At 42.4% G+C, this 24,275-nt stretch overlaps 1 protein-coding gene across 6 annotated transcripts in view; it reads right to left on the reverse strand.

The window, feature by feature from the left end:
- The window catches only part of ARMH4 (armadillo like helical domain containing 4), a 72,097-nt gene that overhangs the window by 29,750 nt on the left and 18,072 nt on the right, over positions 1 to 24,275 (reverse strand). For all 6 annotated transcript variants that reach the window (XM_058163013.1, XM_058163011.1, XM_058163016.1 and 3 more), the window contains 3 exons: positions 23,316 to 23,540; positions 21,133 to 21,324; positions 13,471 to 13,740 (listed from right to left, as the gene is read on the reverse strand). In XM_058163013.1, the coding sequence (XP_058018996.1) occupies positions 13,471 to 13,740; positions 21,133 to 21,324; positions 23,316 to 23,540 (687 nt within the window). The remainder of the gene's footprint in view (positions 1 to 13,470; positions 13,741 to 21,132; positions 21,325 to 23,315; positions 23,541 to 24,275) is intronic.

Genomic DNA, 24,275 nt, shown 5'->3' on the forward strand with positions numbered 1-24,275 from the left:
AGCAGCTCCCCATCAGCACTCGCACGGCGCGATTCGGGCAGGAGGAGTCGGGCTCGCTCCGTGGTGGTGGCGGTGGCGGTGGCGGCGGCGGCGGCCGGACTCGGAGCTTGGCGGCTGCTAGAGCGCGAGGCCCGGGAGGCTGAGCTCGCACAGCATGGGTAAGGCGGGAGAGGAAGGAGCCTTCGCTCCATTACTCCGATGGAATGACCTTTTCTTCTGGCCTTTGGGGTGGCTCTCGCGGCAGCGAGCTCGCGCGGTCGGGGAAACCCTCTCTCCCTCAGCCGAGAAGGCTGGCGGCTCCCCCGCCCCGCCTTCTCACTGCACCGCCAGGGCTTCCCCACGCCAATGCACAGCCTGGCGGGAGTTACTGCGGCTCACCCGGCTCCCGCCCCAACTGGTGGTGTCGGGGCAGCCGCCGCCGCTTTCTAGCAAAAAGGTCGCTCGCCCAAAACTCCTCGCCTTCTCCTGGGAAGGGCTGGATGGCTAGCCGGGAAGGGTTGAATAAGCCAACCTACCTCCCTCCCTCCCTCCTCTCCCCCGCAAGCGAAAGAGCGTTTTCCCGTTTCGTCGCTTGGGAGGGAGGAGGAACACGAGCACCGCCTTTCGCGCTGGCATTCCGGGATTTCCCTTTGTTTAGAGCTGGGAATCCTCCTTCCTCAGCGGCCTTTCCCTGCCCCAGTCCTCAGAGCTCTCTCTCCGGATCGCTCTTCTAGTTGACCCTATACTTTAGGCTGGAACAAGCGGTTTGAGAACTGGGTTATTGCTTTACTATCTTCTCTTGCTTTTTCATGCTCGGGCAACCCTGGGCTTTCCTTGAGTCTCATTTCCCACCCTAGGCTTATACTCGAGTCAATAGTTTTTCCCAGTTTTTTGTGTAAAATTTGGTACCTCGGCTTATATTCGGGTCGGCTTATACTCGAGTATATACGGTACTCAAAATTTCCACTATTGGTTCTCCGAACTGCTCAAAATTTCCGCTATCAGTTCTCCAGAACCTGTCAGAACCGGCTGGATTTCACCCCTGATCACATCCTACTCACCCTCTCTATGCCATTCATGCAGTGTCAGCTTGTCTTTATTTCAACAGACCCTTGTTCCTTTCTCTTGTGATTTATTTAATTTTTTTAACCCATTATTATTTTTGGCCAACTGGAAGCAATATACATACCTAATTTTTTTTATTTATTTATTTACATTTATATCCCGCCCTTCTCCGAAGACTCAGGGCGGCTTGCACTATGTTAGCAATAGTCTTCATTCTATTTGTATATTTATATACAAAGTCAACTTATTGCACCCAACAATCTGGGTCCTCATTTTATCTACCTTATATAAAGGATGGAAGGCTGAGTCAACCTTGGGCCTGGTGGGACTAGAACCTGCAGTAATTGCAGGCTGCTGCTGTTAATAACAGGCTGCATTAGCAGCCTGAGCCACAGACGCCCAATGTCCTGGTCTCCTATTTTTCCCCATAACAACAACCAAGTGAAATGAGCTGGGCTCAGAGAGAGACCCGGCCCGAAGTCATCCAACTGGCTGTCATGCCTAAGGGAGAATTAGAATTATCCTTCCTTGGTTTCTAACCTGGTACCTCAGCCTCTAAACTGCTGTTTTTCAAACTTGGCAATTTTAAGATGTCTGAGCTCCAATGATCAGAATTCCCCAGCCAGCATGCTGTCCCCAAATAATCTCATATCCTTATATTATAGAAATACAGGTCCCATTATCCTCTGACATTGCCATACTATTGATGGGAACTGGATTTTTTAAAAAACAACAACAACAACAACCTGCCATGCTAGAGGAACATTATTTTCTTCTTACTGGCCATGCAGTAACAGCTCTGAGGTAAAGTGTCTTTACCTCAGAACTGTTACACAATCAGGAGCAGCTTTTCTAATATTCATCAGATAGATGCCAAAAAAAAAACATATAATGATGCTACATCTTACAGGATCCAATCTGGGTCATTCACCAGAACCAGACGTTTAGTGTTTCGCACACTCGGCTAGAGAGAAGTTTCCTGAAGATGGGCTCCAACATTAATCCAAAAGCTCAGAAGTCTAAACTTCTGGTCCTGGTGACTGACCCAGATTGGATCTTGCAACATCATCCTGGGACATGCATATCTGCCTTCATTCATGCCACATCTTAGTTTAGAGAAATCCATGTGCTTGTAAACAAGGAATGATGTTAATGGGCTCTTTCCCAGCAATGTGTAATAACAATGGAACAGAGGTGGGTTTCAGCAGGTTCTGACCAGTTCTGGAGAACCGATAGTGGAAATTTTGAGTAGTTCGGAGAACCGGTAGTAAAAATTCTGACTGGCCCTGCCCCCATCTATTCTCTGCCTCCCAAGTCCCAGCTAATCGGGAGGGAATGGGGATTTTGCAATAACCTTCCCCTGGAGTGGGGTGGGAATGGAGATTTTACAGTATCCTTCCCCTGCCATGCCCACCAAGCCACGCCCACCAAGTCATGCCACACCGACCAAGCCACGCCCACAGAACCAGTAGTAAAAAAATTTGAAACCCACCACTGCAATGGAAGCTATTTATTAACATGCAAAAGGATAATGTTGTATAATGCACTACATCTATGCTTACTGCAAGTGAAGAAAAGAAAAAGAAGATTTAAGAAAAGAAAAAGGATTTATTAACTCGGGTGAAAGCTCCAGTTGAAAAGGTTTCTCGGGCTAAGATGCCTAAATTAAAAAAGAAATTGGTCAAAGGAGGCCCGTTTCATTATTTAGATAGGCGAGTAATTCTTTCTGACAGCTCAACAGAGACCTGACAAGTAAATATTTTTTTCAGGGCACAGACTTTAATAGTCTTGAGATAAAGAGGCTGACTGCTGGGTATTAGGAGAAACATGGTATCAGTAGTGAGACAACGTAACTGAAGATATGGCAAGGAAATGGGACAACCTTTCTTAGATTTCCTCAAACTAAGACTGGATAGACATTTGCTGAGAATGCTTCTGTCTAGATTTCTACAATCTTAGTATCAATAGAGGCCAGTTGGGTCATCTAACCAAGGAAACAATCAATTATCAAACAAAACAACCTAAAGTTCTCACTCAAGGCAAAAATGACTAGGCTCAAATGACCAAATTTTGGACACATTGTGGAAAAGTTGGAAGGAAAGAGAAGAGGATGATTACCAGCAAAGTGAATGGCACCATTGGGAAACCTGAAGGATCCAATGGGGAGAAAACTATCTATGTAATTCCTAAGAGACAACACCAACTTGATGGCACATAATCAATCAATCAATTAATCAATCAGTTTAGGCTATTGAATCCAGTCCTGTATTCTGTGCAGGTAAAGCATCTCTGAGATATCTTGACCACCTCCAGTGAAGGGAGCCTAGAATCACCCTTCTGATTGCTCATTGCTTTTCTGACTACATCTTTCCAGGAGTAAGCAGGAGATGGGCTCAGGGGCTAAATCATTCTGTGATTTTTCTGAACCCAATTAATTCTACCATTTGCCCCTTTTTACATGACATCCCTTCAGGTATTTGGGGTGAATTATCATATCTGTTCCCCACCAGTCCTTACTCTTCTTTTTCATGTTAAAGATACCCAATACTATCAAGCTTTTTAACCAAACTAATTTTTCATTTGGGTGACCAGTTTCATCATATCCTTTGAACCTATTCCAATTCACCGACACTATGTCATAATGCTAAAAAAAAAATCCAAATTTGTTCCAGAACTGAGTATTTTAGAATGACTTTGTTGCAGTAATTGCTAAACAGGAAACCAGAAGTAATTATATGTCTAATTTTATTTATTATTTATTTATTTATAATTTAATTTCTATACCACCCTTCTCCTGGAGAAGGGTGGTTTACAGCCATATTAAAAACTAACACAAAGTACAAACAAGTTTAAAAGCAAAATTAAGAACCAAATATTTACAATAGGCCAAATCAAACTAAAATGGTCATAGACCGACATAAAACCCTTTAAAATTTCCGTTTAAAATTTCGCTTAGGCCAGTCCTGCACGGTAAAATAATAAAGTCTTAAGTTCGCATTTGAAGGTCCGGAGGTCGGGAAGTTGGCGCAACCCCGGAGGCAGCTCATTCCAAAGGGCCAGTGCTGCCACAGAGAAGGCTCTCCCCCGGGGGCCGCCAACTGGCATTTTTTGGTCGACGGCACCCTGAGAAGGCCCACCCTGTGGGAGCGCACAGGTCAATGGGAGGCTATCGGTGGCAGCAGGCGGTCTCGTAAATAGCCTGGTCCTAAGCCATGGAGCGCTTTAAAGGTGATAACCAGCACCTTGAATTGCACCCGGAAGGCTACCGGCAGCCAGTGCAGGCCGCGCAGGATAGGTGTTATATGAGAGCAACGTAGTGCTCCCTCTATCACTGCGCAGCCGCATTCTGGTCTAGCTGGAGCCTCCTGGTGCTGTTCAAGGGGAGCCCCATGTAGAGAGCATTGCAATAGTCCAGGCGGGAAGTGACGAGGGCATGAGTGACCGTGCATAAGGAGTCCCGGTCTAGGAAGGGACGCAATTGGCGAATCAGGCGAACCTGATAAAAAGCTCCCCTGGCGACGGCCGTCAGATGTTCCTCTAAGGACAGCCGGTCATCCAGGAGAACGCCCAAGTTGCGCACCCTCCCCCTGGGGGTCAATAATTCACCCCCAACAGTCAGCGATGGTGTAAGCTGACTGTGCCGGGACACCGGCATCCACAGCCACTCTGTCTTGGAGGGGTTGAGCTGGAGCCTGTTCTTCCCCATCCAGACCCGCACAGCTTCAAGACACCGGGATATCATCTCAACGGCTTCATTGGGGGGGCTCGGGGTGGAGATGTACAGCTGAGTATCATCAGCGTACAGATGGCACTCCACCCCGAAACCATGGATAACCTCACCCAGTGGCTTCATATAGATGTTGAACAGGAAAGGCGAGAGAACTGACCCCTGTGGTACCCCCCACGAGGCGCCTCAAGGTCGATCTCTGCCCCCCTGCCAACACCGTCTGCGAACGGTCCGAAAGATAGGAGAACCACCGATAAACGGTGCCCCCCACCCCCAATCCCTCTAACCATCGCAGCAGGATACTGTCGTGTCCCACTCCTCCGCTGACGGCCGGGTCAGGGAAATCCGAATCAGGCATGCCTCTGCAGCTCTGCCAAAGTCCTCGCAAAGTCCTCAGGGCAGGCAGGAGATCAGAAAGTGACTTCAGCAAGATATGTTTAGACTTTGCCTGACTCAGAGAATGCCAGAAAGCAGATCCTTTATATAGGCCATGGGGTGTGGCTCCATGACTCAGCACTTATCCAGGCCTGCCCCTCCCTTCCTTCTGTTGCCTCCGCCTATCAAGTCTTCTGACGCGAGGGTCACTCCAGTCGGCAGCTGTTGGCAATAGACCTCCCTCAGGCTCACATGCTGTGGAGGAGGGGGGGGGGTCTAGGTGCTCCGTTTGCCTGGGCATGGAGCCAGAGCTGGGGGCTGGAGATATTTCCTCCTCTTCAGCCTGTCTGGGCATGGAGCCAGGGCTGGGGCCGGGAGGCATACTAGAACATTCCTCCGTGTTCGGAAGCAGATAAGCAGGCCCCGGCTGTGGTGAGATTGGGCGAGACACAACAGATACCATGGTCGATGGTATCAAAAGCCGCTGAGAGATCTAAAAGGACCAGGACAGAGGAACACCCCCTGTCCCGAGCCCTCCAGAGATCATCCACCAACGCGACCAAAGTCGTCTCCGCGCTGTATCCAGGTCTGAAGCCGGACTGGAACGGGTCTAGATAGACAGTTTCCTCCAGGTATTGGGGAAGCTGATATGCCAGGTATTGGGGAAGCTGATAGTACAAGGGCACTATTAATTACATTTATGTTACCATAGTATATTAGCAAAATTTAGTATTTAAAGAAGAGAAACTTACTAAAGATTTTGTGAGAGTATGCATTCATCATCATTATATAATGGCTGTGTACTAAACTAATTAGTTCCACCTGTTCCTTTTAAAAAATCCAAAATCCATAATTTAGTGCTTCATTTGCTAGGATCAACAGACAAGGCATTATTTCTGTGTTTTGCTAATTTGCCCCACTGAACAAAGAAGTTGGCCGGGTAATTCTGGAAGTTGAAATCTACACATCTTAAAGTTATCAAGGTTGAAAAATGTAATTTAAAGATTCCAGGACTATTGATTATATTAAAGGAAAAAAAAAAACAGCCCAAAAGAAGGTTATGGCAAAACTGCATGAAAACTGCACAGCGAAATCCCAAGAAGTTGAGAAAAGGCATTTTTACCTCTTTTTTTTTGTTAATGGAGCAGGATTTTTAATTGTACCTTTTAAAGGTAAAGGTAAAGGTTCCCCTCGCACATACGTGCTAGTCATTCCCGACTCTAGGGGGCGGTGCTCATCTCCATTTCAAAGCCAAAGAGCCAGCGCTGTCCGAAGATATCTCCGTGGTCATGTTGCTGGCATGACTCAACACCAAAGGCACACGGAACACTGTTACCTTCCCAGAAAAGGTGGTCCCTATTTTTTCTACTTGCATTTTTTACGTGCATTCAAACTGCTAGGTTGGCAGAAGCTGGGACAAGTAATGGGAGCTCACCCCATAGGGTATGGCATACAATGTCAGGGAAATCTACATATGCAAGACACAATGCAGTCCTGACAGCCTACATTGCTAGTTCATTCCATTTGGCGCTTGTGCACCTATTCTCAAGCTATTCTCGGTGCACCACGGGGAGGCAAACTAGCTTTACACCAAGTAGCTAGAAGTGCTTGGGTCGTTAGCTCTTCCAGGCTCCTCCACCAATCTCCTCTCGCCTTATGTGGCAATGTCTCGCGTCTGGCCAGAGCCAGCACTGGCTTCTGCTCTCTGCACACATGAACACAGGTAGGTTTTTTTTCCCACTGAAGTGAAAGCCATTTATGTGTTTGCAATATTGCCTGCTTTTTAATTGTTGGGTGGGCAGGAGCTATGGATCCAGCGAGGACAGCTCACTCTGTCTCATGGAGCCGGCCTTGAACCACCAGAATGCACATCATTCCTGGCTGGCAGTTCCAGTGTCATTAAGCCTCTGCACCATCACATCCCTACCAACTGCACCTCTGAAAGATTCTGGTGGGTTTACATTTTTGTTTTGCAGGAAGTAGAAAGAGCTCCAGAAAAAAAACTTTTCTTTAATCCTCACCTACTCATTCTATTTCCAGATTAATGCTGTTTTAAAGTGATTGGGTCAGTTATGCTGTCATTGGAAACTGGAAACCGTAAACAGCCACAGATAGCCTACCTCACATAACAAATATATAAAGTCAAAATAAATGCTCTACTGTCTCGATCCTGTTGATTTGTTTACTGAAAAGTAGCATTTTTGCAGGAGTTTTGATTGCTTTGTCCTCATGTAGCCTTTTCCCTCCCCAAGCTCCTCCAAAACAATTGCAAAAACTGAAGAGATAAGAGCAAGACATCTGGATGGCAGATGTATTGGATTGTCATAATGCATCTTCCCAAAAGGCATTTATATCATACACACCATCCCCGTGATTTTCTGTTGTCCTCTGGAGACTAGCAGCAATGGCTGCCACTTTAGTAACTCCTTGTTTACTAACAATATTTCTATGACACTGATGGTTAACCTTTTCGGCACCGAGTGCCGAAATTGGAGTGCATGTGTACATTCACTGGAGCACCATAACCCGGAAGAGAGCAGCTGGCCAGTGCACATGCACGCAGCTGCCAGATGCACTTCCGGTTTCCGTTGCATGCATGCATGCTGGCCAGCTGTTCTCTTCCGGGTTCGGGCAACTAGTCTTCGTGCAAAGACCAGCTGCACGCATGTGCGTGTTGGAACCCGGACAGCAGCTGGCAACGGCGCATGTGCCCACAGAGAGGGCTCTGCCTGCCATCACTGTTCTATGACATTAACAATGTTATTTTCTTTTTCTTTATATCATAGAGTTGGTAGAGGCCACCTCACCCACCCCATCTCACCTAACTGAACCCCTCACTCAAAACAAAAATTCAGATACAAGCTCTCACACAATCACAAAGTTGAAAGAGGCCATTTAGATCAAGTTTAATCCCCTGCTCAGTGCAAGAAAACTGACTGGCTGAATTATCTCAGAGAAGATGGCTGAACATATCCAGTAGGAATAAGAGTCCACCATCTCTCTGAGTGACCATTTCCACTATCAAGTCGATCTAAGATTTTGTAACTTTTAAAAAATTCAAGACTTATTATAAGTTAAAGACTTATATACTCATTTCACTGTGAAATAATCCAGGGCATAAAAGTAGCATCTAATCAATTCTCTACTCAATTCACTCCCTCTGTCCAGGTTCCAACTCTTCTCAAAGGCTGTAGGAACTTTCCTTTGTTTTCATTTTTAATTAAAGCTGAAAGTCCATGGATATCCAATGAAATCGGACACTCCAGTCTATTCTTTCTGGCTTTTTATTTGAAAGAAGCAAATTGCCTATTGATTAATTGAATGGTGGGGTAGCCATTCGTGTCCTCCCTTCCCAGTGAAATGTCATTCTCCTGTGTCTCCCTCACCACCACATCACCCCGACTCCTATATCTGTGCTTTCATTCTTCCTGAATTGGGTGCAATCCTGCTTTTTTCTCCTCCAAGAAAAACATCAGAAAAATCCTGGAGATGTTCAACAAATGCAATCCCATGAAGATAAAGTTCAGAAAAAAAAGGGGGTTGTAAGCTTAATTCTCTCACCAACCATTATTTCTGCATTTTTTTTAAAAAAATGGTTCTTTTTGCCAAGATTCATAAGGATACAACTGAAAGATGGAACCTCTGAGAATCTAACTGGGGTTTCATGTTATAAATAATATAATGAAGCGTGAAGGATGCAGGTGTTATAAGAGTGAAGATCTTATTTGCCCTCCAGATATTACTGAGTTACAACTCCCAGTATCCTTCATTACTGGCTATTTAAACAAGGATCTCTGGCATTTGAAGCAATACCTAAATCAGATATAAACCTAAAGTTTCAACAACCTTAAGTTGTGTGGACTTCAACTTCCAGAACTCCCCAGGAAGTTGGCTGAGGAATTCTGGGAGTTGAAAATTCACATTTCTTATAAAGTTGCTGAAATGTGAAACACTGACCTAGAGGAATACAGATTCCATATAGAGATAGTCCTCAACTTATAACAGTTCATTTAATGACCGTTCAAAGTTACAACGGCACAAAAAAATGATCATTTTTCATACGTATAATTCTTACAGCATCCTCACAGTCATGTGATCAAAGTTGAGACGCTTGGCAGCTGACTCACTATTTATGACAGTTACAATGTCCCAGGGTCATGTGATCACCTTTTGCAACCTTCTGACAAGCAAACTCAATGGGAAAACTAGATTCACTTACCAACCTTGTTACTAACTTAACAACTACAGTAAGTCACTTAACAACTGTGGCAAAAAAGGTCATAAAATGGGGCAATATTCACTTAAAAACTCACTTAGCAACAGAAATTTGGGGCTCAATTATGTCATAAGTCAAGGACTACCTGCAATTTTCTTGGCAACAAAAGATACATAGTTTGACATTGCCTTTTTCTGGTTTTGTTTGCTTTTAATGTCTTAATCTACCCTAAAGCTTTGTTCACTGAGGGAGCCTCTTATATGCCCTATTTCTCTGAAAATAAGACATCCCCTGATAATAAGCCCAATCGGGCTTTTGAACGCATGCACTAAAATAAGCCTCCCCCCGAAAATAAGCCCTCCCCAAAAATATTTAAACGCAGAGCTGGAAATCAGGTAAGACGGCAAGAGAAAGCCCATCTTGCTCCACGCGCCCCAAAATAATAAGACCTCCCTGAAAATAAGCCCAAGCACTTATTTCAGGGTTCAAAAAAATATAAGACAGGGTCTTATTTTTGGGGAAACACGGTAAATACTAACCATTTTTAACCTTGCTTAGTTCCCCCCACCCCAAGATCAGCCAAGGTCAGCTGGGTGCTGCTGTCTGCTGCTTCTGGACCAGCCGTGCGATTGATCAAATGCACCTCCCAGAGCTACATGTAAAATAGGTTCCCAGATCAATCAATGAATATTCATCTCAGATTGGAATGAACACTCAATCCACTGATGGTTTTTGTCTTCCTAAAAAATTGCTTCAACTCCAAGCTCCTCAGAAGATTACAAGCTTAAAGAAGATTCAAGAAGGGGGCCGTATTTCTAATTCTTTCCCTTTCTGCTGTCTTTTCAATTCAAATTCATCACTCCTTCTTCAAGCTTCCTACAAAAGCACGTAGTCAAAACAAAAGGAATGCGAACAGATGAGATCTCCCATTCCACTTTGCCAATTACGATAACTTTGTTTAAATTTGCAAGCTAACAATGCTGTTTATAGTTGAAAACAAAAACAATGAAGAAAAGACTCAAGGGACTGCAGAATTATTCTGTCCAGACTATAATAAGATCTCATGGTTTCTCCTTTCCCCCCGGATCACTGGGAAATTCTGGGAATTGAAGTCCACATATCTTCAGGTTGAGAAACATTGCTCTAAACCAGGGGTCCTCAAACTACAGCGCACGGGCTGCATAGGGCCCACCGAAGCCATTAATTCGGCCTGGCAAGGACCACGACGAGGCTGACCCATCCACATTGCCCCATCGACCTGCCAGTCCCCACCCTTTGGCCAAGTGCAGGACTTACCTTTGTGAGCCCTGCGGGCTGGAACTGGAAGGTAAGCCCAACATTTTTGGCCTGCAGAGTGCTTCTGGAGGTGGGGGAGGTAAAAAATGTGGCATGTGGATGCCCCAGGAGGCCAAAAATGGGCCCATTTTAGGCCTGCAGAATGCTACTGGAGGTGGGGGAGGTGAAAAACGGGGTGCCCGGACACCCCTGGAGACCAAAAACAGGGTGCACAGGCCTCCCAGGGCATCACCGCACCCCGTTTTTCACCTCCCCTGCCTCCAGAAGATAGAAAGAGAGAGAGAGAGACCATGTACAGAGCGTCCGTGATGATGTCCGGGCAGGTGTGCGGAGCTTTCTGCCGCCACCACCCGAACCGGGGTAAACGGTAGAAACCCACCAATGTTGAGGGCGTCACCTGATTATTTTGTTTTCTCATGTCAACAGCCAATGTACAGTAGTAGCAAAGATACAGAATAACAGAGTTGGAAGGGACCTTGGAGGTCTAGTCCAATCCCCCCGCCAAGGCAGGAAACCCTGTCTAGGCTTACATTGGACTAGCTGTGAGACCAACAGTTACAAACAATAAGTTATGCTACCCAAGGTAAACAATACCTTCTAATCACAATATCACATCAACAACACTGCTTGTTTAATTTCTCTGCCCACACACCTGGGGAAACAGCTAGGCCAGTGATGGCTAACCTTTTCTGGACCGAGTATCCAAAGCATGTGCACCCCAAAATGCAATGCACATGCGGCCTCCATGCATGCACCCATCCCCCCATGCATGTACATGCCCCACATGTGTCCCTGCACGTGCCCTGTCCCCAGCACATGCGCATGCAGCCCCTGCATGTGGCCCGCTTCCCATGCATGTAGAGCAGAGACCTGAAGACCAGCTGGCTGGTGGGAGGCACACGTGCATTTGCGACAGAGCTGAACTGGGGTGACGGCTCATGTGACCACAGAGAGGGCGCTGCATGCCACCTTTGGCACACATGCCATAGGTTCGCCATCACGGAGCTAGGCCTTCAAAACCATAGGAAAGGGTAACAGGGTTGGTGCCATTGGATGTCCAGGGTGATGCTGTTCCACAAGGCAGCAGAAAAAGCACAACTTCTGATCCAACAAGATGACATTGTTCAATACAGGAGGAGGCATGCTCTCCCTGCTGGATCTGGTGAGAAGGAGCAAAAGCAATGGGAGAAATGTCCTACAAAGAGCCAGGCCTTATGCCTAATTATCAGAGGATAATTAGAACTGCAGAAAAAATAATTGCTACCAACCTGCCTTCCATTGAGGACCTGTATACTGCACGAATCAAGAAGAGGGCCGTGAAAATATTTACAGACCCCTCGCATCCTGGACATAAACTGTTTCAACTCCTACCCTCAAAACGACGCTATAGAGCACTGCACACCAGAACAACTAGACACAAGAACAGTTTTTTCCCGAAGGCCATCACTCTGCTAAACAAATAATTCCATCAACACTGTCAGACTATTTACTGAATCTGCACTACTATTAATCGTTTCATAGTTCCCATCGCCAATCTCTTTCCACTTATGACTGTATGACTATAACTTGTTGCTGGCAATCCTTATGATTTATATTGATATATTGACCATCAATTGTGTTGTAAATGTTGTACCTTGATGAACGTATCTTTTCTTTTATGTACACTGAGAGCATATGCACCAAGACAAATTCCTTGTGTGTCCAATCACACTTGGCCAATAAAAAATTCTATTCTATTCTATTCTATTCTATTCTTATAGGGTTTTATAGGTAACAACCAGCACCTTGAATTGCACCCAGAAACCTACCGGGAACCAACATTATATGAGTACAGTGAAAATGCCAAAAATTGACTGCATAAATGCATTCCAGACTAGGTTGCCAATGCTTTTCAAGGGCAGCCCCATGTAGAGTCTGTTAGAGTAACCCTGAAAGGAGATGACAAAGGCATGGATTACTACTGTTGTGTCTTGCCCGCCCTCAGAGCAGCCGGGGCCTTCTTACCTGCTCCCGAACACTGAGGAATGTATGCCTCCTGGCCCAAGTCCTGGCTCCATGCCCACACAAACTGCAGAAGAAGGAGCATCTCCCTGCCCCAGCCCTGACTCCATGCCCAGGCAAACGGAGCAGCTAGACCCCTCCCCCTCCTCCACAGCAGGTGAGCCTGAGGAGGGTTTACTCCCAACAACAGCTGATTGGAGTAATCCTCGCATCAGAAGATTGAAGAGGCGGAGGCAACAGAAGGAAGGGAGGGGCAGGCCTTAATGAGTGCTGAGTCATGGAGCCACACCCCATGGCCTATATAAAGGATCTACTTTCTGGCAGTCTCTGAGTCAGGCAAAAGTCGAACTTATCTTGCTGAAGTCACTTACTGGTCTCCTGCCTGCTCTGAGGACTTTGCTAGGACTTTGGGCAGAGCTGCAGAGGCAAGCCTGATTCGGATTTCCCTGACCCAGCCGTCAACGGAGGAGTGGGACACGACAACTACAAACAAGACCTCTCGGTCCAGAAATGGGCACAATATGTAGAAGACAAATCTTGCAAAAGCCCAGGTTATGTTTGGGGGTAAACAGAATGAGGGGTCACTGAACTCTTCAATGAAAGGTGGGATATAAATTCAAATAAATAAATAGAACTAAAACATCAAGAATGGAAATGTTTTTCCAATTATAGCTTGATCACTACCCACTACACTACATTTGATAACCAGCTAAACCACTGAAGAATTGATAACTGCAATGAAAATAAGAACTTCCTTTTCAAGCATAGAGACTTTGCTGCCCAAACCTTCCACGTGTTACATATCGCTTACCGAGCCCTTGATTCTGCTGCTCCCATTCAATTGCGTTTGGTACATGATAGGATATTCCTGAGAGCTCTCCTGCAGGGCTTTCCAGACCTTCCAAAGGTTCCTGTGAGGTTTCCCCAGGAACGGTAAAACTGGAGAGGTCAGCATCATCTAAGTTTTCATCTATTAAACTGGGTTCTCTGTCGTCGTCATTATCTTCTTCATCCTCATCCATATCCTCTTCTTCCTCTTCTTCTTCTTCATCCTCCTCTTCTTCTTCCTCCTCCTCTTCCTCTAAAAGAGATAGGAATTAAAAGAAAGACGATATTGGGAAAAAAATATTATGGTGTTCATTGATGACAACCAGGTTAATGAATTGATTTGTACTCCTTTTTTAATGAAGTAATATTGGAAGATGCTTGAAATAGAGGCTATTGTCTTGGTTAATTAAAGTCTGTTACTCTCAGTGAGTATCTAATGATAGTATCTGGAAAGTTCTAAAGATACTGATACTCGTCAAATACAAAGTAGTTTCTTTCTTTTTTTCCTCTTGTCTCATAATCTTGATGAAAACTTCTACCCACTTGTCAGCTTAAGAGAAGGGCCTTTCAATAGAGATACATTACAATCCTAATGTTGATTGGACCATTTGCCCAATGATTGATACTGGCACCATTAGAAGTAAAAGTGTTTGACTTAATTGTGGCTTTTTAAAATTGTGGCTTTTTAAAATTAAGTGAATGAAATTTTTGGGAAGCTTAACACACTTATTAGGGGACTTAATTTGTGGGAACAGAAAGGCAAATATTGTGCCACTGAAAATGATCCCTTGGCTATGTAATTCTGAACGCTCCACCTGAATCTGCAAAATGGATGCATCCAGCCTATCGGCCATAATGACTAACAATGATTTAAGAAAGTCTGCCCAAGTTTCGTGCCCTCCGGACATATTGAATATATTCTATAGATATATCCTACAACTCCTAGCCAGCATGGAAACAGTTTGCGGGCTGAGAATGCTGAGAGTTGGTCTAACACATCTGGAAGGCACTAGATTGGGATGTTAATCAAGCATAACAGTGTCTTTAAGAGACTCTTTTTTCTTATGGACAGATGCAACTCTGTTTGTACTTGCCCAATATTAGAATTTATTCATCATTACCATGCATAATTTCTTCTTTCAATAAAAGCTTGAGGCCCCACTAGAGTCCATATTTTTTTTAAATGAAATAGGAATGCTATCCAATGAATTTTAGTATGTTCCTTTATTTCAACCGAAAATAATTAAATATCCTAGGTCAAACCAGTAGATATTTGACTGATCAATTCTCATACTTCCAGACATTGTGCAAAAGCATGAATGCAGTGATTTCATGCATCACAGAAAGAAATGCATTGGATTCTTGCCTATCTCTAAAATATTTTGCTCTAACACTGCATTACCAATTACATGTCATTCCTTGGTGTTAGAAACAAAAGGAAACATTGCCATCAGTTGGTCATAAAGAGGCCCTGCAATCTTCAAGATAGTTCAGAAGAAAAATCCCAATGAAGGAAGACACTGTAAGAGAAAGTGCCAGCAATCAGTCAGGAAATAAAATCACAGTATTTCCATTTTTTGTGTGTTTCCTCCCAATAGTGTTTTAAAGTATTAAAATAAATACATACATTTAACGTTTACATAAAGTTATAGTTAAAAGTGCTGGGATTAAAATTGGTGTTTTATTTCTATTTTAGATTTTGGTTGAGAGCAGTATAGAACCCAACCAATGTGGCATTTTTTGTTTGTTTGTTTGTTTGTATACCGCCTTTATTATTATTATAGCTTATTATTTATAAGAAATTATTATTTAATTTAAATATTTAATTTATAGCTTTATTACTTGATAGCTTAAAAAAACATGTCACAGATTATCTATGGAAATGAAAAAGAAGGAAGACACTGTGGAATAGATGGTATTCCAGGCTGGAGAGTAAATTTAAAACTTAAGGGATATTTTTGTTATGAGATAGAATTGTGAATAGAAGATAATTTAAATAAGGATGTAAGTTTAAGGTAGAGATATTTAGAAGTAGAATTTGTGTAAAGAGGTTAAGTAGGATAGAGATACCAATGTAGAAAAGCTGTTACTAGTATTGAAATTTTGATTTGTCTGTCTTTGTTTACTTTTTTTGTGTGTATTATGTTTTTTTGTACTGTATATTTTAATGTTTGGAAATTTAATAAATATTTTTTTTAAAAAACAAAACATGTCGCAGTAAAAGACAATGTATGAATCCAGCCACACACTCCATCCAGCCCCCTCCACCCAAATAAATAATTATTGTTCTATAATTAAGAAATATTTGATTTAATGAACAATTGTGCAAAGCCTCTACAGCAGGGGTCTCCAACCTTGGCAATTTTAGGACTTGTGGACTTTAACTTCCAGAGTTAAATTTTGGGAGTTGAAGTCCACAAGTCTTAAAGTTGCCAAGGTTGGAGACCCCTGCTCTACAGATAGCCTTAAATATCAAGAACCTCCTGACATTCCATACTCCTAGATTTTAACTTTTAATGTATTTTTGTTTCAACCTAGCTCCTTTTACAGATGTACTGCATTTTTATATGGTTTTTATGCTTTTATATTTTGATCCTAACAAACAGGAAGCAGCAGGTGAAGCTAAGCAAGATCAGTAATGCCCTAGGGAGATAGGGCGGTATATAAATATGATAAATAAAATAAATATAAATATGATAAATAAATCACATCAAATACCTGTACAATTAGCACAGGGCCCCCCCAAGGCTGTGTGCTCTCCCCACTTCTCTTCTCTCTGTATACCAATGACTGCATCTCCAATGATCCATCTGTTAAGCTACTGAAGTTTGCAGATGACACAACAGTGATTGGTCTCATTCGAGACAATGACGAATCCGCATATAGACGAGAGGTCGAACGACTAGCCTTGTGGTGCAACCAAAACAATCTGGAACTGAACACACTCAAAACCGTAGAAATGGTGGTAGACTTTAGGAAAAACCCTTCCATACTTCCACCTCTCACAATACTTGACAACACAGTATCAACAGTAGAAACCTTCAAATTTCTGGGTTCTATCATATCGCAAGATCTCAAATGGACAGCTAACATCAAAACATCATTAAAAAGGACAACAAAGAATGTTCTTCCTGCGCCAACTCAGTAAGCTCAAACTGCCCAAGGAGCTGCTGATCCAATTCTACAGAGGAATTATTGAGTCTGTCATTTGCACCTCTATAACTGTCTGGTTCGGTTCTGCAACCCAACAAGAAAAACACAGACTTCAGAGGATAATTAGAACTGCAGAAAAAATAATTGCTACCAACCTGCCTTCCATTGAGGACCTGTATACTGCACGAATCAAGAAGAGGGGCGTGAAAATATTTGCAGATCCCTCGCATCCTGGACATAAATTGTTTCAACTCCTACCCTCAAAACGACACTATAGAGCACTGCACACCAGAACAACTAGACACAAGAACAGTTTTTTCCCGAAGGCCATCACTCTGCTAAACAAATAATTCCCTCAACACTGTCAGACTATTTACTGAATCTGCACTACTATTAATCGTTTCATAGTTCCCATCACCAATCTCTTTCCACTTATGACTGTATGACTATAACTTGTTGCTGGCAATCCTTATGATTTATATTGATATATTGATCATCAATTGTGTTGTAAATGTTGTACCTTGATGAACATATCTTTTCTTTTATGTACACTGAGAGCATATGCACCAAGACAAATTCCTTGTGTGTCCAATCACACTTGGCCAATAAAATTCTATTCTATTCTATTCTATTATATACCATTCACTCTGAGACTGAGATAGGTGGTGATTAATTTTGATAAATATTTTCAATATAAAAATCTGTTTATTTTTAGAAATGCATCACATGAAAGTATGAACTGTAATTAATGACAGTAAAAAACAACATTAAGGACCCGATTTTTAGGATGGGAGGACACAGAGATTAAGTCTGTTCTGTAGGGCAATAGATTCAAAATTGTTTTCAGCCCTATAACTTCTACAGAACTAGACCATCTTTGATCAGATTCACAGTACACTATGTGATGTCTATATCTAGATCAGATGTTAAATGGTTTGTTCCAGAATTAATTAACCATATCACGGGTTGATATTCCTGATCTCCAGAGAGTGGGAGGGAGGCATAATTGTTGCAAAATAAAACCACTCCAGTCACTACTCCCATCCCTTTTTACTCCCCACAAATAAAACAGAGATACTCGTTTTGAAATAAGTGTTTTTTTAAAAAGAAAATGCCAAATATGCTTGGCAATTATACCAATGTAATGAAAAAACAGAAAAGTGTTACTGTTTTATGGTATAGATTTATGGTATAGATTTCCAGTCATATCTGATTGGCAGCTGAGAGCCCCCCTGAAGAAGTTTGCGCTTGTGAGATCTCACCGATGCCTTATTGCCCTGTTCCTTTATTTTTCTTTTTAATATAAAACATTCTGGTACCTTTATCTCCACAAGGTACCTTCCAAATGTTTTGGGACTACAGCTCCCAGAAATCCTAACCAAAAACTTCCTTACATCAGCTGTTCACATCCTTGCCAAAACATCCACAACTCACATGGATATATGCCTTGGTTATATACTCTTGGAGAAATATCTCTTAAGAGTTATTCCATCCCATTTGTAAGTTTTCTCTCCCTTCCCAGATTGAATTTAATTTTTGTCTACTCAACCAGGACACTAGAATACCTCCAACTCCCAAATCTATTATGAGATTGCAAATCCAAGTCATGCACATGTTCAAAAACACAGGATAGGCAAGACCCTGATGGAAAATAAAAAATAAAAAAAAATAAGGAGCACTGATAATTAAGTGACAAGGAAGTACAAGATAACAAATGTGATTGGTTACAAATTTTTTATAAAAAGAGAAAGCTTTGTCTTTGACTAAGCCTGAGTTTCTATTTTGTACCTGCTAAATGTCAAACCAAAGCTTCAGCTAGCTCTAATTGCCCTGATCAACTGCTCTGATCAGCTTAACTACAAATACTGTACAATATAGAAACTATTCTTATTCTGCAACTCACAAGAACCAAAGAATCATCACTTAAAATATTGGACGGCTTTGAACAATTGCAGGAACAGCAGCAGGCAATGTCTCTGTGCTACTGTCCCATCGTTGCACCAAAATTTAATCAAACTCCTAGAAAAGTTCTCTCCTCGGAATAAATCTTGCCCAGAAAATCATTAGTACATTAATTAAAACAGCTCAAATGGGTTGGTAATGATTACAGAAAAGAGGGGAAAAAACATGTAACTCAATTTAAATCAGGGGTCTCCAACCTTGGTCCCTTTAAGACTTGTGGACTTCAACTCCCAGAGTTCCTCAGCCAGCTTTGCTGGCTGAGGGACTCTGGGAGTTAAAGTCCACAAGTCTTAAAGGGACCAAGGTTGGAGACCCCTGATTTAAAGAATGATTGCTAATTAAAAGCAGGAAGCTAACCCCATGTTATCCGCAAGCAAGGAAAGCCATCTATGCCACTTCATGTCCCCTTCTCCCTCCACGATTTATAAAGCATCTGTCCTTTAAGAACTTAGTCAGGTACCTACTTTGTAAAAACGGAAAAACCAAGAGCAGATGGTAAGGGCTCTAGGGGGTTATATATGTTTAGGAGAGTTTAATCCTTGTACACTGTTCAGATTCACTTATGTGAGGTGGGTGGCCTCAAAAAATGGAGGGAGGCAGGGAGGAGGCAGGCAGATATTCAAGCCTGGGCACTAGATAGACTAAGAGAACTTGCAATTCATGCAATCTGCTTTTTTTAAATAAACATTGCTGAGACCCATTTACCAGAAAGTTAACTGATAGGACTGTTCCCTGCTGTTCCCATCAGTTCCCTTTCCTAATTTTTTCTACAACAGTTTACTTTTATTTTAGTCTGGCAGAAACATTTTTAAAATTTTCACAAGGTTACAACAACCCTTCCCTTTTCATATTCTAAAACTTTGATCAGGTTTATCACCTTTTGAGATAGACAAGGTTCCTGTTTTCTCCAGCTATCCCCTTCTACTTGCCTCAGAACGAATAACAAAGTTCAGAGTCCTTTGATTATGAAAAGACTTTGCAATAAGTGTTGAGAGTTTAACATCAGAGTACAGAAATGAAGCTACTCCACTAGCATAGAAATATTTTGAGACACATTTCCATATGTTTGGAGATGCTGAATCTTATAACCATCTATTAAGCCTTGGGTAAAGAAACAACTAAGATCATGGCATCCGGCCCTCTCAATTCCTGGCAAATAGATGGGGAAGAAATGGAGGTAGTGACAGATTTTATTTTCCTGGGCTCCAAGATCACCACAGATGGGGACTGCAGCCAAGAAATTAAAAGACGCTTGCTCCTGGGGAGGAAAGCTATGGCAAATCGAGACAGTGTACTAAAAAGCAGAGACATCACCCTGCCAACAAAAATGCGTATAGTCAAGGCTATGGTTTTCCCAGTTGCAATGTATGGCTGTGAAAGTTGCACCATAAGGAAGGCTGGGTGCCAAAGAATTGAGGCCTTTGAATTACGGTGCTGGAGAAAACTCCTGCAAGTCCCTTGGACTGCAAGGCGATCAAACCAGTCAGTCCTAGAGGAGATCAACCCTGACTGCTTTTTAGAAGGCCAGATCCTGAAATTGAAACTCAAATACTTTGGCCTCCTAATGAGAAGGAAGGACTCACTGGAGAAGAGCCTAATGCTGGGAAAGATTGAGGGCAAAAGAAGAAGGGGACGACAGAGAATGAGGTGGCTGAATGGAGTCACTGAAGCAGTAGGCGTGAGCTTAAATGGACTCCAGAGGATGGTAGAGAACAGGAAGGCCTGGAGAAACGTTGTCCATGGGGTCGCGAACAACAAAAAGAAACAATGCAGTATGAAATCTACTATAATTCTTAATCCATATGCTTGCAGTTTACTCAAAAAACATTTTATTTACTTATTTATTTATTAAATTTATATGCCGCTCATCTTGCAGTTCAAGGCAACTCTGCATTTAATCTGTTTGTGGCAGGGTCATGCTGGACCAAGAATATTTGAATATTTTGAGAGATAGATGACAGATGGTAGGAAGGGAGGGAGGGAGGGAGGGAGGGAGGGAGGGAGGGAGGGAGGAAGGAAGGAAGGAAGGAAGGAAGGAAGGAAGGAAGGAAGGAAGGAAGGAAGGAAGGAAGGAAGGAAGACAGAGACAGAGGGATCTGCCTCCAAGTCAGTCTTGATTCCTTGCACAAGCCCATGCAATTATCTAGGCAACATTTCCAGAACTAATTTATCATTGTCTTCTTCCTAGGCTAAGTGGAAACGATTACATACTCCAATGCCATCCAGTTGGATTCTATGCATTAAGGCAGGTTTAAGATTTACAGCTTACTTACAACTTTGCTACATTTCAATCCCAAAAGAAGGTAGTTCCTGCATCTTGGATATGTTCTATAACCCATTTGAGGAATTTCGATTCCAAATTGTTTCCCTATGATACACTCTTTCACCCAAGTTACAAACAATCAAAAAGACACAAGTGTTTTAATACTATATACAGTAGATATTTGGACCATTAGACTCTCACAGTCAATTCCTATTGGGGAGTATTCAGATTTTAAATATCCCTGTTCAAATCATCTTACTTAAGTACCTTCTGATTCCAGCCTCTCCAGCCCATAAGTTGAAGCTGTGGTAATTCGGTGGGCAGCTAGAACTGTGGTTTGCCTTGTAGAAGATGCTAAAGAAGGCAGAGTCATTTCAGTTGGCACCCTCAGATCAGCCATTTTTGCAGGAATATAGGCAACAGAAATGATCTCTTTATTCTCTAGGAGGGTGACAGGTTCTGGAAGCCAAGCAAGAATCACAAGTGAGACCTATAAGACTGCAAACTGTGACTAAGAAAGAAGTTTCATATTATAATTTTCATTTTCCTTAACCAATGGCTGGAGAGAAGAACCCCAGTTAATCCTAGTGCAGTGTTTCTCAACTTTGGCAACTTTAAGATCTGTGGACTTCAACTCCCAGGATTCCTCAGCAAGTCCAGCTAGCTGGGGAATTCTGGGAGTTGAAGTCCACAGATCTTAAAGTCACCATAGTTGAGAAACACTGTCCTAGTGGATGGAAATAGGTGAGAATATATGTTTCATACATGTGGAAATTCTTAGCACATGAATAAAGGATGATTCCCAAATGTTTTGAAGCTGTTTGAAATGATACAAGAGAATATTTGTAGCTCAGGGTTGAGATGAGGGGTCCTTGCTGCTCTCTGAGCTTCCTTGTTTTCTTGCAGACGTTTCATTGTCCAAAGTAGGTAACATCATCAGTGCTAGCTCACTAGCACTGATGAAGTTACCTAGTTTGGTTATGAAACGTCTGCAAGAAAACAAACAAGATCACAGAGCACCAAGGACCCTTCATATTTGAATTGGTAAATACCTTTATTTCTTACAATAAATAATTAAGTAAATAATTCCACCACTTCATTTCTTACAATAAATGATTCCACCACTTCATTATGGTGAATCTCTGAACCCTGAATCTCTAACCCTCCCTTTCAATGGATGATCTTGAGATCTGATATTAAGAGTTAAAAGAAAACTTCTACCACCTAGCTCAGCGGTTCCCAACCTTTTATTGGCCATGCCCCACCTAAGCATCTCTAAAATCCTGATCCCCTCCCCCCCGTGACATATAATACTTACTATTCAAAAAGTGAACTCCTACTCATGCGTAAAAGGCCATTAACTTGGTTTAAACAAGGTTCCAAATTGCCCCCATTAAAAATCAAGTTGCCTGCCCTGTGGGACATAGGCCCCACGTTGGGAACCACTGATCTAGCTCAATGTTTCTCAATCTTGGCAGCTTGAAAATGTGTGGACTTCAACTCCCAGAAGCTGTGCTGGCTGGGGAATTTTGAGAGTTGAAGTCCACACATCTTCAAGTCGCCAAGAGTGAGAACCACTGAGTTAGTTGATTGCAACTGTATTTAACATAATTTATTAATTTACTTGACAATTACCTTTCAGAATACACATCTCAAAATAGTTTATAATGTAAACTGCAAAATACAATAATACAAAAATTAAGAAAAACTGCAAACACAAACACTATACAAATGCAAAAAGAAATATACACTATAGCGTGCACTGTTACATTAGATCTCTTAATACTCCAAAAGTATATAAAAACTAATAAAAAGACTTTTTTCTACTCACCTCCTGCCTACTAATTGGGGCTATAAGGGCAGGGTTATTTACTGGGACAGTACTTCAATAGAAAACTTAATGTTTGAGTGAACTGATATGAGATTTGGCATCCTTAAAACTATGCATTTGTTTCATGACAATTAATATACTAAATTGCCTTACATTAGATCAGACTACAGATAGTCCCTGACTTACAACAGTTCACTTAGTGACCATTTAAATTACAACCGCATTGAAAAAAGTGACTTATGACCATTTTTCACACTTATGACCGTTGCAGCATTCCCCATGGCTCTGTGATTTACGTTTGAATGCTTGACAACTGACTCACATTTATGACGGTTGCGGTGTCCCGGGATCATGTGATCCCCTTTTGCAAAGTCAGTGAGGAGGCCAGATTTACTTCACAACTGTGTTACTAACTTAACAACTCCCAGAAGTTCCAGCCAACTTGATGAATGGTGAGGATTACCATGAGCAGTAATTCAGCCAGGCACGAAGTGTCAGGCTTCTGCCTATCGGCATTAGAAGCAACTTTCCAAAGTCTCACATATAAGGCTCTCTCCCATCAACCATTCAATTGAGATTGACTCAGAATTAAATTAAGGGGGGGGGGAATCCAACCAACCTTTAGCTTCCATCATTTTCACTGGGAGATGAGTAGGAGGAGGAGACCCTGTAGGAACAACTGTTTCTAATATTCTCAAGGGTTGGGCGGTGCTGGAAACTGTTGATATCTGAGTTGCCAACTCCATTTCTTTCTCCATCACATTTTGTGATTCTGTCATCTTCTGGGCAGGCAGGCCAAGTGATGATGGCACAGTAGCAGCACCAAGGAAGGCTGTGGCTGTTCCTTCAATACAAAAAGGGGATTGAAAAAAGAGATTGAAAACTATGGTTCTTGCTCATTTATTTGTTTATATTCTGTTTTTCAAAGGAAACTGTCTTCCCAATATATCTTGCATTATAATCGAACCATATAAATGCACATATATCACTATCACAGTTAACCATCACAAAAACAATTTAAAATATCATATATAAGATATTTAAGACAGCAGCATTTAAAAAGTGGAAAAAAAATAAGGAAAAGCTTTGAAGTTCCTATTTGACACAAGGAAAAATGGATGCAAAACCTCATAGTTCACCTAAGTTTGTTCGCCCACATCGCCCTCCAGATGTCACTGAACCAATTCTGAATATCCTTCCTATTAACCAGAGGTGGGTTCTACATAATTTTACCACTGGTTCACTGCGCACCGAAAATGTGAGTGTGCGCACCTTCCACACATGCGCCTGGCCTTCCATGCACGCGCTTTGCTCGCGTGCGTGGCTTGCATGCGTGCGGCTTAGAAAATATGGCTAAATAGGACGGCATAGCACCAGGGCAGGTGGACAGGGGTGGGCCTGCTACAAAGGTCCTAAGTGTGAAAAAGGAGTTACATGACTTTTTTCAGTGCCATTGTATCTTTGAAAAGTCACTAAAGGAACTGTTGTACGTGGAGAACTTCCTGCACATTATATGCATTAATACTGCCCCTGAGATCAGTATGTACCACTATGAGTATGCAAGAGAATTATTATTTGG

The sequence above is a fragment of the Ahaetulla prasina genome, chromosome 1 (genome assembly GCF_028640845.1).
Source record: "Ahaetulla prasina isolate Xishuangbanna chromosome 1, ASM2864084v1, whole genome shotgun sequence".
Taxonomy (NCBI): Eukaryota; Metazoa; Chordata; class Lepidosauria; order Squamata; family Colubridae; genus Ahaetulla; species Ahaetulla prasina.